Source organism: Budorcas taxicolor, chromosome 2 (genome assembly GCF_023091745.1).
Source record: "Budorcas taxicolor isolate Tak-1 chromosome 2, Takin1.1, whole genome shotgun sequence".
Taxonomy (NCBI): Eukaryota; Metazoa; Chordata; class Mammalia; order Artiodactyla; family Bovidae; genus Budorcas; species Budorcas taxicolor.
This window is the reverse complement of record NC_068911.1, coordinates 14,852,843-14,868,326: the sequence shown is the minus strand read 5'-3', so window position 1 is coordinate 14,868,326 and position 15,484 is coordinate 14,852,843. Positions and strand designations below refer to the sequence as shown.

Here is a 15,484-nt window from a genome sequence, read left to right as displayed (position 1 = left end):
GAGTTTACTCAAACTCATGTCCGTTGAGTTGGTGATGCCATCCAACCATCTCATCCTCTGTCACCCCCTTCTCTTGCGCTCAATCTTTCCCAGCATCAGGGTCTTTCCCATGAGTCAGCTCTTTGGATCAGGTGGCCAGAGTATTGGCGCTTCAACATCAGTCCTTTCAATGAATATTCAGGGTTGATTTCCTTTAGGATTGACTGGTTTGCTCTCCTTGTAGTCCAAGGGACTCTCAACAGTCTTCTCCAACACCACAGTTCAAAAGCAACAATTCTTTGGCACTCACCTTTCTTTATGGTCCAACTCTCATCTGTTCATGACTACTGGAAAAACCATAACTTTGACTATAGGGACCTTTGTCAGCAAAGTGATGTCTCTGCTTTTTAATATGCTGTCTAGATTTGTCATAGCTTTTCTTCTAAAGAGCAAGCATCTTTGAACTTTGTGGCTGTAGTCACCATCCGCAGTGATTTTGGAGCCCAAGAAAATAAAATCGGTCACTGTTTCCACTTTGTCCCCATCTATTTGTTGTGAAGTGATAGGACTGGATGTCATGATCTTCATTTTTTGAATGTTGAGTTTTAAGCTAGCTTTTTCACTCTCCTCTTTCACTTTCATCAAAAGGCTCTTTAGTTCCTCTTCACTTTCTGCCAGTAAAGGGGTACCATCTGCATATTTGAGGCTATTGATATTTCTCTCGGCAGATTCCAGCTTGTGAGTCATCCAGCCCGGCATTTCTCATGATGTGCTCTGCATATAAGTTAAATAAGCAGGGTGACAGCAAACAGCCTTGATGTACCCCTTTCCCAATTTTAAACCAGTCCGTTGTTCTGTGTCGAGTTCTAACTGTTGTTTCTTGTCCTGCTTACAGGTTTCTCAGGAGGCAGGTAAGGTAGTCTGGTATTCCCATCTCTTTAAGAAATTTCCGTAGTTTGTTGTGATTCACACAGTCAAAGGCTTTAGCGTAGTCAATGAAGCAGAAGTAGATGTATTTTTAGAATTTGCTTGCTTTTTCTATGATCCAATGGATATTGGCAGTTTGATCTCTGGTTCCTCTGCCTCTTCTAAATCCGGCTTGTATATCTGGAAGTTCTCGGTTCACATACTGCTGAAGCCTAGCTTGAAGGATTTTGAGCATAATTTTGCCAGCATGTGAAATGAGTGTAATTGTACAGTAATTTGAACATTCTTTGGCATTGCCTTTCTTTGGGATTGGAATGAAAACTGACCTTTTCCAATCTTGTGGCCCCTGCTGAGTTTTCCAAATTTGCTGACATATTGAGTGCAGCATATATATATATGCATACATATATATATCTGTATATATATAACCGAGAGTTTTTAAGGAATGTGATTATGGCTCTGGCATTTCTAAAATCCATACAACAGTCTGGCAGGTAAGAGGTGATGTTAGCCTTGAGTATAAATTCTTCAAGGCAGTAGGCTGGAAACTCAGGGTTTCTCTGGTGTTTGTTGTCTTGAGGAAAATCTCCCTTTTCTTCAGGAAATGTGTCTTTTCTCTTAAGGACTCCAGTTGTTGGATGAGGCCCACCTATGTTTTGTAGGATAACCTACTTTACTCACAGTTCAGTCTGTTGATTTGTTAGTCGTTTCAAAAAAAACCTTCACAGAAACATTAGACTGGTGTTTGACCAAACACTGGGCACCATAGCCTAGCGAAGTTGACAGATAAAATTAAACACCACACTTGCTCTCTGAAATTCAGGTTAAATTTACATGCACTAGTATATGTGTCTAACATGTATGCCTCTGCTCTTATGTGTCTGTGTGTTTGGTCATGGTGTATCTTCAGTTTAGAATATTCTTTGTGCCCAGATCTTATTTATTCTTCTGAAGGCTAGGTCGCAGATACACACAGTTTTCTTTGCACCCTATACTAGCTCTTCTGAACTACTTCTTGTCACCTAATTACTCTGTGTTCTGTCATGCCATTGTGCTTTTGCACACAAATTTCTGTTGCTTAGTGTAGTCTTTCCTCTTGTTTTATATAAGGCTTTTGTAGCTTCCTGAGGCATGCTTTGTGTGCTTTTTCATTATACTCCCATGGTCTCCTTTGCTTTCTATTAAGGCACTGATCACATTTTAGTGTCATTGTGTATCTGTCTGCCCATGAGACTATGTTTCTTGAGAGCAGGGGTCATTGCACTGCTGTCCTTTTCAAAGTTTATCCTCAGCCAAGCCCAAGTATCTGGACTGTATCTAAATAAATACTTTATAGAATGAATAAACTGTGTAAAAATTTTGAAAGTTGTATATTTCTTCTGTAATTTATCTTTAAAGTAGAATGTGGAGATAATGAGTTCTTGGGGATGAAGCAGCTCTGACTATCAGAGATGAGCCTTGAGTTAGACTTGAAACATACTTGGGAATATTGAATATTTGCTTGACTAACTAGAAATAATTTTATTTATTTTTCCATTCTGTGCAATGTCTGTAGCTTCAGTATTGTTACATAAAGAAAAGCTATTTCTGATTAGAAATGTTGATTTATTTTTGCTTTCATTTATATATGCTTGTATTCTAAGAACATCAGTGTACTTAAGACTGCTTCAGCTTCTTTCTAGCTCAAATGTAATGGTGATAACTGATTATTAAATTTGTCAACCATTTCAGTGTGATGATAAAATAACTTTTTCCTTCTCTATTAGATGTTGGTCATCTTTCTGAAGTACACTGTCAATGGCCTGAATGTTTTCTGAAAATCATTTGAAGCAAAATATCTGTTTAATAGCAAGATAATCACATCAAGATGGTTGGAAAACTGAAGCAGAACTTACTATTGGCATGTCTGGTGATTAGTTCTGTGACTGTATTTTACTTGGGCCAACACGCCATGGAATGCCATCACCGAATAGAAGAACGTAGCCAGCCCCTCAAACTGGAGAACATAAAGACCACTGTGCGAACTGCCCTGGACATCAAAGCCAATAAAACCTTTGCCTATCACAAAGATATGCCTTTAATATTTATTGGAGGTGTGCCACGGAGTGGAACCACGCTCATGAGGGCCATGCTAGATGCACACCCTGATATTCGCTGTGGAGAGGAAACCAGGGTCATTCCTCGAATCCTGGCTCTGAAGCAGATATGGTCACGGTCGAGTAAGGAGAAAATACGCTTGGATGAGGCTGGTGTCACCGATGAAGTGCTGGATTCTGCCATGCAGGCCTTCTTACTAGAAATCATTGTGAAGCATGGGGAGCCAGCCCCTTATTTATGTAATAAAGATCCTTTTGCCCTGAAATCCTTAACTTACCTTGCTAGGTTATTCCCCAATGCCAAATTTCTCCTGATGGTCCGAGATGGCCGGGCATCAGTGCATTCAATGATTTCTCGAAAAGTTACTATAGCTGGATTTGACCTGAACAGCTATAGGGACTGTTTGACCAAGTGGAATCGTGCCATTGAGACCATGTATAACCAGTGTATGGAGGTTGGCTATAAAAAATGCATGTTAGTTCACTATGAGCAACTTGTCTTACATCCAGAACGGTGGATGAGAACAGTCTTAAAGTTCCTCCAAATTCCTTGGAACCACTCAGTATTACACCATGAAGAGATGATTGGAAAAGCTGGGGGAGTATCTCTGTCAAAGTGAGTAGATTTTATGTTTTTTATTTGACCCTATATTCAGCTAATAAAGGGGCGTGTGTGTGTGTGTGTGTGTGCGTGTGTGTGTGTGTGTAAACTATATCCCTTTCCTGGAATAGAGAGAGCTTCATCAATGAGTTCTTAAAAAGTTCTCTAACTGGTTCATTACACTTTCATTTACTTAATTCATTTTTGAATTGATGAATTATCCTTTTTATGTACTTGATGAAGGCAAAAATGGAGGCAAACCCAGTTTATAGCAGTAAAAGCACTGCAGACTTTCAAGTCCATCATTCAAATTTAGTGGCTTCTGATATTTAATTTCCAGATATTTTTGTTAATAAGGATAGTTGACTTTTGTATAGAGTATGGTCAATATGAGGAAAAGCATCTACCATATTGAAAGTGAAAGTATTAGTTGCTCTGTGACCCCATGGACTGTAGTCCTTGAGGCTCTTCTGTCCCTGGAATTCTCCAGGTAGGAACACTGGGTTGCTATTTCCTTCTCCAGGGGATCTTCCCGACCCCGGGATTGAACCTGGATCTCCTGCATTGCAGGCAGATTTTTTACCATCCGAGCCACCAGAGAAGCCCATAGATAGTAAATTCCAAGTATATAGAACATTTTAGTGAGAGGAAAAATAAAGGTACAATTATCTAACTCAGTCCCTTCATTTTATAGGGAAGAGGTCTGAGTCGGAAAGATCAAAATGATTTACTCAAATTTAGGTGGCAGGGCCAGAATTAGAATCTGTGCTTTGGTCTAAATGAGCTGGTACTTTTGTCCATGGCATTTTATTGCATCTAGTGTTTTCTTTAGTCATCTGATGAATACATCTTCCCTTGAATTTTATAAAAGGTTAGAGAATCACTGAAATATAGAAGTTTAGTCCATAATCCATACTAGAAGTTCCTTGAATTAAAATACTTCTAAAATCATTGCACTTTTCTTCCTTTCTCATAAAGTGATGACTAGGTTGGGTTGTCTTGATCTGATAAGATGACGTACACATCAAATAAGGATATAATGATATAAAAAGTACTCTTAAATTCAGGTAGCATCTCCTCATGAAGAAAAGTTGACTTTGACTCTATTTTTTATCTTTCCATTTATAAAAGTGATATATATCCCCTGTAAAATAAAAAAAAAGCAACGAGCTTCCCTCGTGTGTCCTACTTGCCCCTATCAAGGAATGTCTTCTTGATTTTTTTTCAAGTGTAGAACTTGTACAGTAGACATTGCTTCCTCATATGGATAATTTGAAAGGAACAGCTACTTTTCTGCAGGTAGCTTTCAGTTACGGACTATAAATTATTAGGTATCATCACTCTAGTGGCTCCAGGTTATTTACATTGATTCAAAAAAATTACAGTTTTAGCTCCTGTCATCATAGTTTATTGTTCTTTCCATATAATAGACCATAACTTGTTTCTAATCATCTGTATTTCTAGGTAAGCATTTTATTCTGTATGCCTATATGTTGGCCCAGAAATTCTGATGCTGGTTCCATCTATTAATATAAAATAAGCCTATTAACACCCCCCATCTCTCCGAGTAGGGAGTAAAGAGATTGGCTGAAGTTAAATTTCCGTGAAAATCAGGAGGAAATAATTTTGCAGGGCATTCTCTGGCAGTCCAATGGTTAAGACTTCGGACTTTCTACTACAGGGGAGCACGAGTTTGATCCCTAGTTGGGGAACTAAACTCTTGCATGCCTCATGGGTGGCCAAGGAAATTCATAGGAAGTTTGAATCAGTGAACTTTAGAAGGGGAAGAGACCTTATTTAGCTGTAGTATATGGAATGCATACCCTGTGAAGTTTTATGCTTTGTCAAGAATCACACATGGCAGAACTAGAACTTCTAATGCCTATTCCAAGACTTGCCACTATGAGTTTTTTTTTTTTAATTAACACATATAGTAAATTACAAATATTCAGTGTACAATCTGGTGAATGCTTACATCTCTATACACTTGTGTTCTCACCATACATATAAAGTTAGTTTAAAAATAACTGGCATTTAGGAGACTCCTGTTTACTCTTTCCTAGTCAATATCCTCCTCAACCCCAAAGTAACCACTGTTTCAGTCTCTTTCACCAGAGGTGATGAGGTTGCATATGAATTTCAAAACCAATCTTGCTTGTTTTTGAGCTTCATATAAATGCTATCATGTCTATTTACTATCTTGTTCCTGGATTTTGTCATGTAACATTTAGATTCACCTATATTATTTTACATAGCAATAGTTCCTTCTTTTTCCATTACTATGTGATATTTCAAATAACACTATTTACATATGCTTTATCTCAGTTTTCATATTTACCCTTTCACCGTTACCCATGGATACTTTAAAAACCTCCATTTAATAGATGAAAGGCCTATCCCTCTCATAGAGGTTGAGGAGCTTGTTCTCGGTTCCACGGTTGAAACATAGTAGAAAGAAGATATGGGTTCATGTCTCTCCATCTTTAGAAACTGCTTTTAACCTCTGTGTTATATTTACATTACAGGACTTATGAATATTAAATAAAATTACGACTGTGAAAGTGGCTGAACAGTCAGACAAAGGTCCAAATCCTAGCTCTATCCTTTATTAGCTGTATGACCTTGAGTGAGTTTTCTTATCCTGGAAATGGAGATGGGAACAATACCCATTAAGGTTATCCTGAAGACTAAATTAGGTGACTATGAAGTCTTAGCCCAGTGCCTGGCATTAGTAGGTGATCAAACATGTTACCTATTGGGAATTCCCTGGTGGTCCAGTGGCTAGGACTTTGCTCTTTTGCTGCTAAGAGCTTGAGTTCAAATCCTGGTCAGGGAACTAAGATCCTACAAGCTGCACAGTGTGGCAAAAAGTGTTACCTGTTATGTTTATTATTATTATTATCAAGATGATGATAACTGTACCCATTGTGGATGATGATCATAGTTTGTACTTCATAGAGTTGTTGTAAGGATTAAATTAAAATTACTGTAAAGCCTTTAGTACAGGCCCTGGCATAAATGTTATAGTATATATTTTTAAATTATTATTAAATGCTTATGCTCTGTCAAAAAAACAAAAACATGCACGTGAAACACCTAGCATGGTACCTAGTACAGTACCAAGTGCCTCATAAGCTTTCGTTGCCACATATTCTCTATAAGCTTTTTAGTGTAGAGAGAGTGTGAGTGAAGTCACTCAGTTGTGTCCGACTCTTTGCGACCCCGTGGACTGTAGCCTACCAGGCTCCTCTGTCCATGGGATTTTCCAGGCAATAGTCCTGGAGTGGGTTGGGGATCTTCCCAACCCAGGGATCGAACCCAGGTCTCCCGTATTGTAGACAGACGCTTTACCATCTGAGCCACTAGTCTTAACTCATGAACGAAGCAAAATGGGCACCTGATTGAACAGCTCTTCTCGGAACACTGACAGGGCAGATTGGCCTTACAGTAGCAATATTTGAAACTACTTTATGGTGATCATCTGTTATTATTGTCATGTTTTTCCCCTTTTGTTTGTTTAGTTTGCCTATTTGTGAACCTCAGATAAATGGGATTATAGTCTGTTTCTTCTGTCCATTTTTGTTTGTTTTCTTTTAACATTGTCTTGAGATTTATCTTTCTGAGGTGTATAGCTATTTTTAATTTGTTTTTATGGCCATAGTTCTATTCTGATATAATTAATTACTAATAATAGATACTATTATTTATACTCTTGATGACCATTTGAGTTGTTTTTGGTTTAGAGCTATGTACATTTTTTTAAGGTTCTTCTCTTCAAGAGTTTCTCTTAAGATACACACCTAAGCATAGGATTGCTGGACCATGGGGGATGTTCATATTCAGCTTCATTAGGTAATGCCAAATTGTTTTCCAAAGAGTTTGCAGTAGCTTACACTGCTACTGTCAATATAAAAATCCCCAGGAATCTATATCCTCATCAACATGGCTTTTTAAAATAGAAACCGCAAACCTTATTTAATGTTACTGTAGAGTACAGCCTGGCTTTTTAATTTTTCTAGTTGAGTAAGAGTAAATGGTACTTCATTGAAATTTCAATTTGTAATTCTGTTAATGAATTTGAGTACCTTATATTTTCATTGGTTATTGGTAGTTCTGTTTTATTCCCACTTAAAAGGTTTCATTTAAGAAAGAAAATCTGGTGCTATTCTTAGAAAGGATACAGATGAAGAAGTACATAGGGTGAAGTCTGGAAGGGTCCCAAAACAAGCTCCTGGCCCCATGATATAAGGATACTCTGCCCTCTGCATATGGATATGTTCACCAACCTGGAAGTTCCTAAAAATATAGTGACTTTAGTGTTTGCTTGAAATAGCAAATGTGTATTTTGTCACAGTTTTGGTGGGTTGATAATATGGGCTTGTCTTAGCTGAGTCTCATAGCTCAGAATCTCATACAGGCTGCAGTCAAGGTTAACTGGTAAGGGACTGTTTCCCAGCTCATGTGGTTTTGGGCAGGATTCAGTTCCTTATGGGTGTTGGATGGAGGACCTCGCTTCCTTGCCATGAAGCTTTCTCTCTATGGTTACTAACACAGCAGCTGACTTCATCAGAGCAAGCAAATGAAAAGAGTCAAGGAGAGTGAGCAAGACAGAATTCACATCTTCTTAACCTAATCTCACAAATAACATCCTGTCATCTTTGCCGTATTCATTAGAAGCAAGTCTCTAGGTCCAGCCCCAATCAAGGGGAGGGGATTACACAAAGGAATACCTGGAGTTGGGAATCATTTTAGAAGAAGTCAACCAATCTGCCTTCTGGTTGCCAATGACTCATATGCAGAAATATTTTCTCCCTTGCCAAGTGCCAAAATTCTCATCTTGTTACAAGTTCAGAGTCCTTCATCTTGCCATATAAATTAGGTTTAGTTGTGGTTCAGGCTTTTGGGTGTAGTTCCTTATTAAATACAGGTCCTTGAATACAACAGTTTTCAATCTGAAGGTACATCTAAAGATAAAAGTTTATGTCCCCACCCCGCCCCCAATGCCAGTATAAAATGGTGAAACAGGCATAAGATAGTAGAACTTTTTATTTAAAATGAAGGTAAATGGGGGAGAGGGCAGGGTATCACTGTTCAGTTGCTCAGTCGTGTCCAACTCTGTGACCCCATGGACTGCAGCATGCCAGGTCTCCCTGCCATCACCAACTCCCAGAGTTTACTCAAACCCGTGTCCATCGAGTCGGTGATGCCATCCAACCATCTCATCCTCTGTTGTCCGCTTCTCCTCCCGCCTTCAGTCTTTCCCAGCATCAGGGTCTTTTCAAATGAGTCATTTCTTCGCATCAGGTGGCCAAAGTATTGGGGTAAGCAAGGTATCACTCAGTTCAGTCAGCTCAGTCGCTCAGTTGTGTCCGACTCTTTGCGACCCCATGAATCGCAGCACGCCAGGCCTCCCTGTCCATCACCAACTCCCGGAGTTCACTCAGACTCACGTCCATCGAGTCCGTGATGCCATCCAGCCATCTCATCCTCTGTCATCCCCTTCTCCTCCTGCCCCCAATCCCTCCCAGCATCAGAGTCTTTTCCAATGAGTCAACTCTTCTCATGAGGTGGCCAAAGTACTGGAGTTTCACCTTGAGCATCATTCCTTCCAAAGAGATCCCAGGGCTGATCTGCAAAATGGACTGGTTGGATCTCCTTGCAGTCCAAGGGACTCTCAAGAGTCTTCTCCAACACCACAGTTCAAAAGCATCAATTCTTCGGCGCTCTGCCTTCTTCACAGTCCAACTCTCACATCCATACATGACCATGGGAGAAACCATAGCCTTGACTAGACGGACCTTAGTTGGCAAAGTAATGTCTCTGCTTTTCAATATGCTATCTAGGTTGGTCATAACTTTTCTCCCAAGGAGTAAGCATCTTTTAATTTCATGGCTGCAATCACCATCTGCAGTGATTTTGGAGCCCCCAAAAATGAAGTCTGACACTGTTTCCACTGTTTCCCCATCTATTTCCCATGAAGTGATGGGACCAGATGCCATGATCTTCGTTTTCTGAATGTTGAGCTTTAGGCCAACTTTTTCACTCTCCACTTTCACTTTCATCAAGAGGCTTTTTAGTTCCTCTTCACTTTCTGCCATAAGGGTGGTGTCATCTGCATATCTGAGGTTATTGATATTTCTCCCAGCAATCTTGATTCCAGCTTGTGAGTCATCCAGCCCGGCATTTCTCATGATGTACTCTTCATATAAGTTAAATAAGCAGGGTGACAATATACAGCCTTGACTTACTCCTTTTCCTATTTGGAACCAGTCTGTTGTTCCATGTCCAGTTCTAACTGTTGCTTCCTGACCTGCATACAGATTTCTCAAGAGGCAGGTCAGGTGGTCTGGTATTCCCATCTCTTGAAGAATTTTCCACAGTTTATTGTGATCCACACAGTCAAAGGCTTTGGCATAGTCAATACTCAATTCTGAAATCCATCTGGGAAAATGTTAGACATTCTTTGATTAGGTCTCAATTGAATATAAATAATTCTAGGAATTATTTTCCATGTCTCTCAGCTCTGCTCTTTGGGCTCTTGAGTGATCATTTCTTTTTCTGAAAGATAGCACATGTTTTGTAGTTGTGTTGTTTTATCAGACTGCCTCCTGCCAGAAGAATTCTGGAAATCCAATGTGTATTTTCATTTTGTACTGTTTCTGTCTCTTTCAGTCCAAGTTGGTAATGTTGCTGGTGATAAACTTCTCAAAAACTTTGTGGGTCCTCTGTAAATCTTACTGGGGTTCGTTCCATTTGGATAATAGTTTTCAGCACAAATCTCTGAGATAAACCATTCTTTGCTTTGGACTCCTGCTGAGATGTCTAAGGGATAATGTGCTTAAGCTTCTTAGAGGCCTTATTGTTAAATTGAGAAGACCTGTGAGGCACACCTTTAATTTGTTTAAATGACTGTGTGACTGAATAATTGAGAGCCATTTAGAAGTAACCTACCATTGAGGTTATTTGATTGAAGCAGTTATATGACTTCTTTTTCCCTCCCTAAAGCTACTATGTAAGTTACATTAATACATTTTGTAATATTGATTTAACCTTGAATTTCTGGTAAAGCTTCAACTTAGTGGAGCACTAATTATCTAATTAGTGCTGCATATGATATGCTAACTTTTAGTTTAGAATTCTTACATCTATTTCATGAGTGATACTGACCTGTAGTTTTTATTATTCTTACACTCTTTGTCTGGTTTTGATAGGGATAGAATAGGTAGGTAGTTTTAGAAATCTCACTAGGGGATTATAGATAGAGAGGGAGCCTTAGGAACTTTGGGAGATCCCGGTCCAAAATAAAGGACTTTCCTGTAGCTCAAACAGTAAAGAATCTGCCTGCAATGCAGGAGACCAGGGTTCAATCCCTGGCTCGGGAAGATTCCCTGGAGAAAGGAATGGGTACCCACTCCAGTATTCTTGCCTGGAGAATCCCATGGATAGAGGAGCCTGATGGGCTACAGTCCATGGGGTTGCAAAGAGTCAGACATGACTGAGCAACTAACACTTTAACTATAAAGCTTTTATCAATGAAAGCATGAGATATGCCTCAGAGTAAGTTAAATGAGGCCTGCATCCTGCTAGTCAAGTCTAGCAAGATAATCATCCTTAGAACGAAGGACAGAACTATAAGGGAAAGATGACATTCCAAACTAGAAGACCCTCATTATAAAGAAACCTGAGATGATTTAACGTATTTTAGTATATGTTACCACCCTTCTGCTGATTTGAATAAGAACCAGGACAGCCCTGGTTTGACCTTATACGATCAGTCTCCTGCCTGATGTGAAGGAGAAGCTAGTGATACAAGCCTAATGTCTACTCATAGAATGAGGAAGAAGGTAGTCCTCTTCCCATCCCCACTTTCGTTTGATTGTAAACTCACTTAATTCTCGGGCCAGAGCCCCCTTGCCTACCCGCTTATATCCCTCACAAGGATCCTATATTAATAAATCTACTCCTTGTCTATCACTTTGCCTCTCACTGAATTTCTTCTGCACTGAGACATATAGAACCTGAGCCTCAGTAAGTCCTGACACCAGGTGAGTGAGTCTAGTTAAAAACTATGGGTTCGCATCCCAGTCTGGGGTTTGGCTGGGTTCAAGTCTCAGCCTGTGGGTTCAAGTCTCAATCTGAGATGTGAGGTTTCAGTTTCATTATATCATACTGCTGGCCTTACAGATTACTTAGAGAGTGTTCCCTCCTGTTCTGTGCACCTTTTGGTGTTTTACGTTATTATTGGATCACATTTTCTTGGTTCTGTGTATCTGAGTAATTTTTGAAGTTATGTTTTGAGTCTCTGAGTCCTGCTAAAATCCTCTGGAGAATGAAGATTTGTTTTGTTTTGTTGAGTAATCAGTCTGGTTAGTTTCTAAACCTCAAGTTTGTGTCTCCTATGAATAATGTTTGCAGTATCATTTTACTTTTCAGACTTTGCTATACTGCTTTGGGTTTTGTCACTGACAAATCATTTGTGAGTTTGGAGCGTCGGTGGCAATTTATTTCATAGTTTAATTCTCAAAGGCTTTGCTGTGCTACTTCCATTTCTCCCAGGTGTGAGTTGGAAGTTGTGTTAATTCATACGCTAAATCAGCCCCCCCCACAACATACTAGCTGGGGCTACATTTCTTGTTATTCTGGCCTGAAGTATGGCTTTCTCTCAGTTTTAGCTGCTTGCACCATCACTGTGCATTTCTGCATGCTGGGTGTCACCATGAAACAGATGAGAGAAAACTGTCAAGAATAACGAGGATGTTTCCTATACTCTTCAGACCCCAGTGCTCCCTTTTCCCATTATTTTTTGCCTAAAAGATGGGGTTTTATTCAGTTTTTTGCTGCTTACATTTGTGCATCGGGTGTACTAATGATTTTTCTTTTATTCTAAGGATTTTAATGTTTCTAAGTTTTATTTGGGAATGTCTTTAATTTGTGGAAGATTATTTTTGTTTGATTCAGTCTGTTGCTGCTGCTACTGCTAAGTCTCATCAGTTGTGTCCGACTCTCTGTAACCCCATAGACTACAGCCCACCAGGCTCTGCTGTCCCTGGGATTCTCTAGGCAAGAATACTGGAGTGGGTTGCCATTTCCTTCTCCAGATTCAGTCTGGGTTGGCAGTAATTTTCTCCTAGTACTTTGAAGGTATTATTCCACTGTCCACTAGTTGCAGTTGTTGCTCTTGAGAAATCTGCTGTCAGTCTAATTGTCAGTTTTGTTTTTCCAGTTCTTTTTTTTATATGACATTTCCATGACCATTTTAAGATCTCTTCTTTTGTGTTCTGTGTTTTTACTAATATATTTTGTGGATAGGTATCAATTTCTTTAAAACATAGAAATTGAAAGTGAAAGTTGCTCAGTTGTGTCTGACTCCTTGCGACCTCATGGACTGTATAGTCCATGGAATTCTCTAGGCCAGAGTACTGGAGTGGGTAGCCTTTCCCTTCCCCATGGGATCTTTCCAACATAGGGATCAAACCCAGGTCTCCCACATTGCAGGCATATTCTTTACCAGCTGAGCCACCAGGGAAGCCCAAGAATACTGGAGTGGGTAGCCTATCCCTTCTCCAGGGGATCTTCCTGACCCAGAAATTGAACTGGAGTCTCCTGCACTGCAGTCAGATTCTTTACCAACTGAGCTATGAGGGAAGCCCTTAAAAGATAAAGGTTATTTAAATAATTTCTTCTTGAATATGCTTTGTGTCTTTCAGAAGGAGTTTGTCTATTTTTTCTCAGTTCTTAAATCTATAGGCATACATTTTTTATAGCATTCCTTTATTGTCATTTTTATATCTGTAGAAACTATAATGATCTGTGGAAACTGTCATTCCTGAAATTGGTAATTTCTACTTGGAGTCTGTTGGGCTTTTTGAATCTGGATTTTAGAGTTTTTATACAGTGTGTGGCTTCCCAGATGGCTCAGAGGTTAAAGGATCTGCCTGCAATGTGGGAGGCCTGGGTTTGATCCCTGGGTCAGGAAGACCCCTGGAGAAGGAAATGGCAACCCACTCCAGTATTCTTGCCTGGAGAATCCCATGGACGGAGGAGCCTGGTGGGCTACAGTCCACAGGGTCGCAAAGAGTTGGACACGACTGAGCAGCTTCACTTTCACTATACAATGTGGGAAAACTTGTACATTATTTCTTCAGGTATATTTTTTTCTCTTCTCTTTTGAAGGCCCCCAACTATAAATATGTGAGATTGTTTGAAATTGTTCCAGAGCTCACTAATGCCTTTTAAAAATTAAAAAAATTTAATTGAAGTATAGTTGATTTATAATGTTGTATTAATTTCTACTGTACAGCACAGGGATTCAGATATACTTCCTTTTTTATATTCTTTTCTGTTATGGTTTATCACAAGGTATTGAATATAGTTTCCTGTGCTATCCAGTGTGTGCATGTGTGCTTGGTCGCTAAGTTGTGTCTGACTCTTTGTGACCCCATGGACTGCCAGGGTCCTCTGTCCATGGGATTTCCCAGGCAAGAATACTGGAATGGGTTGCCATTTTCTCCTCCAGGGGATCTTCCTGACCCAGGGATCAAACCTGTGTCTCCTGCATTAGTGGATGGATTCTTTATTAGTGAATCAGTTCAGTTCAGTTCAGTTCAGTTGCTCAGTCTTGTCCAACTCTTTGTGACCCCATGAATCACAGCATGCCAGGCCTCCCTGTCCATCACCAACTCCCGGAGTTCACTCAGACCCATGTCCATTGAGTCAGTGATGCCATCCAGCCATCTCATCCTCAGTCGTCCCCTTCTCCTCCTGCCCCCTGTCCCTCCCAGCATCAGAGTCTTTTCCATTGAGTCAGCACTTCGCATGAGGTGGCCAAAGTACTGGAGTTTCAGCTTTAGCATCATTCCTTCCAAAGAAATCCCGGGGCTGATCTCCTTTAGGATGGACTGGTTGGATCTCCTTGCAGTCCAAAGGACCCTCAAGAGTCTTCTCCAACACCACAGTTCAAAAGCATCAATTCTTTGGCACTCAGCTTTCTTCGCAGTCCAACTCTCACATCCATACATGACCACAGGGAAAACCATAGCCTTGACTAGACGGACCGTAGGACCTTGTTATTTATCCAGTCAGCAATTTGCATCTGCTAACCTCAGACTCCCACTCCGTTCCTCCCCCACTTCTTCTCCCCCTTGGCAACTGCAAATCTGTTCTCTCTCTTTCTTCTTCATATATAGGTTCATTTGTGTCATATTTGATTCCATGGGCTCTAGGGTGTGTGGGCTCAATGGTTGCAGCTCCTGAGCTCTAGAACACAGGCTCAGTAGTTGTGCTCCGTGGCCTGTGGGATCTTCCTGGATTGAACCTGTGTTTACATATTTGCCGGTGGATTCTTTACTGCTGAGCCACCAGGGAAGCCCCCCAGGAGTAGAATTGCTGGATCATATGGCAACTGGTTTTAGTTTTTTGAGGAACCGTTGTAACTGTTTTCCATACTGGTTACACCAGCTTACATTCTTGCCAGTAGTATAGGAGGTTTCCCTTTTCTGCAAACCCTCTCCAGCATTTGTTATTTGTAGACTTTACTGATGGCCATTCTGACCAGTATGAAGTGTTATCTCATTGTAGTTTTGATTTGCATTTCTCTAATAATTAATGATATTGAGCATCTTTTCATGTGCCTGTTGGCCATCTGTATATCTTCTTTAGAGAAATGTCTATTTAGGTCCTCTGTTTTTCAATTGGGTTATTTGTTCTTTTGTTGTTGTTGTTGAGTTGTATGAGCTGTTTGTATATTTTGGAAATTAAACCCTTGTTAGCTGCATCATTTGCGATTATTTTCTTCCATTCTGTAGGTTGTATTTTCATTTTGTTTATGGCTTCCTTTGCTGTGCAAAAGCTTGTAAGTTTGATTAGGTCCCATTTGTTTATT

The 15,484-nt window shown here is 40.0% G+C and overlaps 1 protein-coding gene across 1 annotated transcript in view; it reads left to right on the top strand.

The window, feature by feature from the left end:
* Positions 1-15,484, top strand: part of TPST1 (tyrosylprotein sulfotransferase 1) — a 92,517-nt gene that overhangs the window by 19,666 nt on the left and 57,367 nt on the right. Inside the window, exon 2 of the mRNA XM_052664047.1 lies at positions 2,673-3,618. Coding sequence (XP_052520007.1) covers positions 2,774-3,618 — 845 coding nt within the window. The 5' untranslated portion in view covers positions 2,673-2,773. The remainder of the gene's footprint in view (positions 1-2,672; positions 3,619-15,484) is intronic.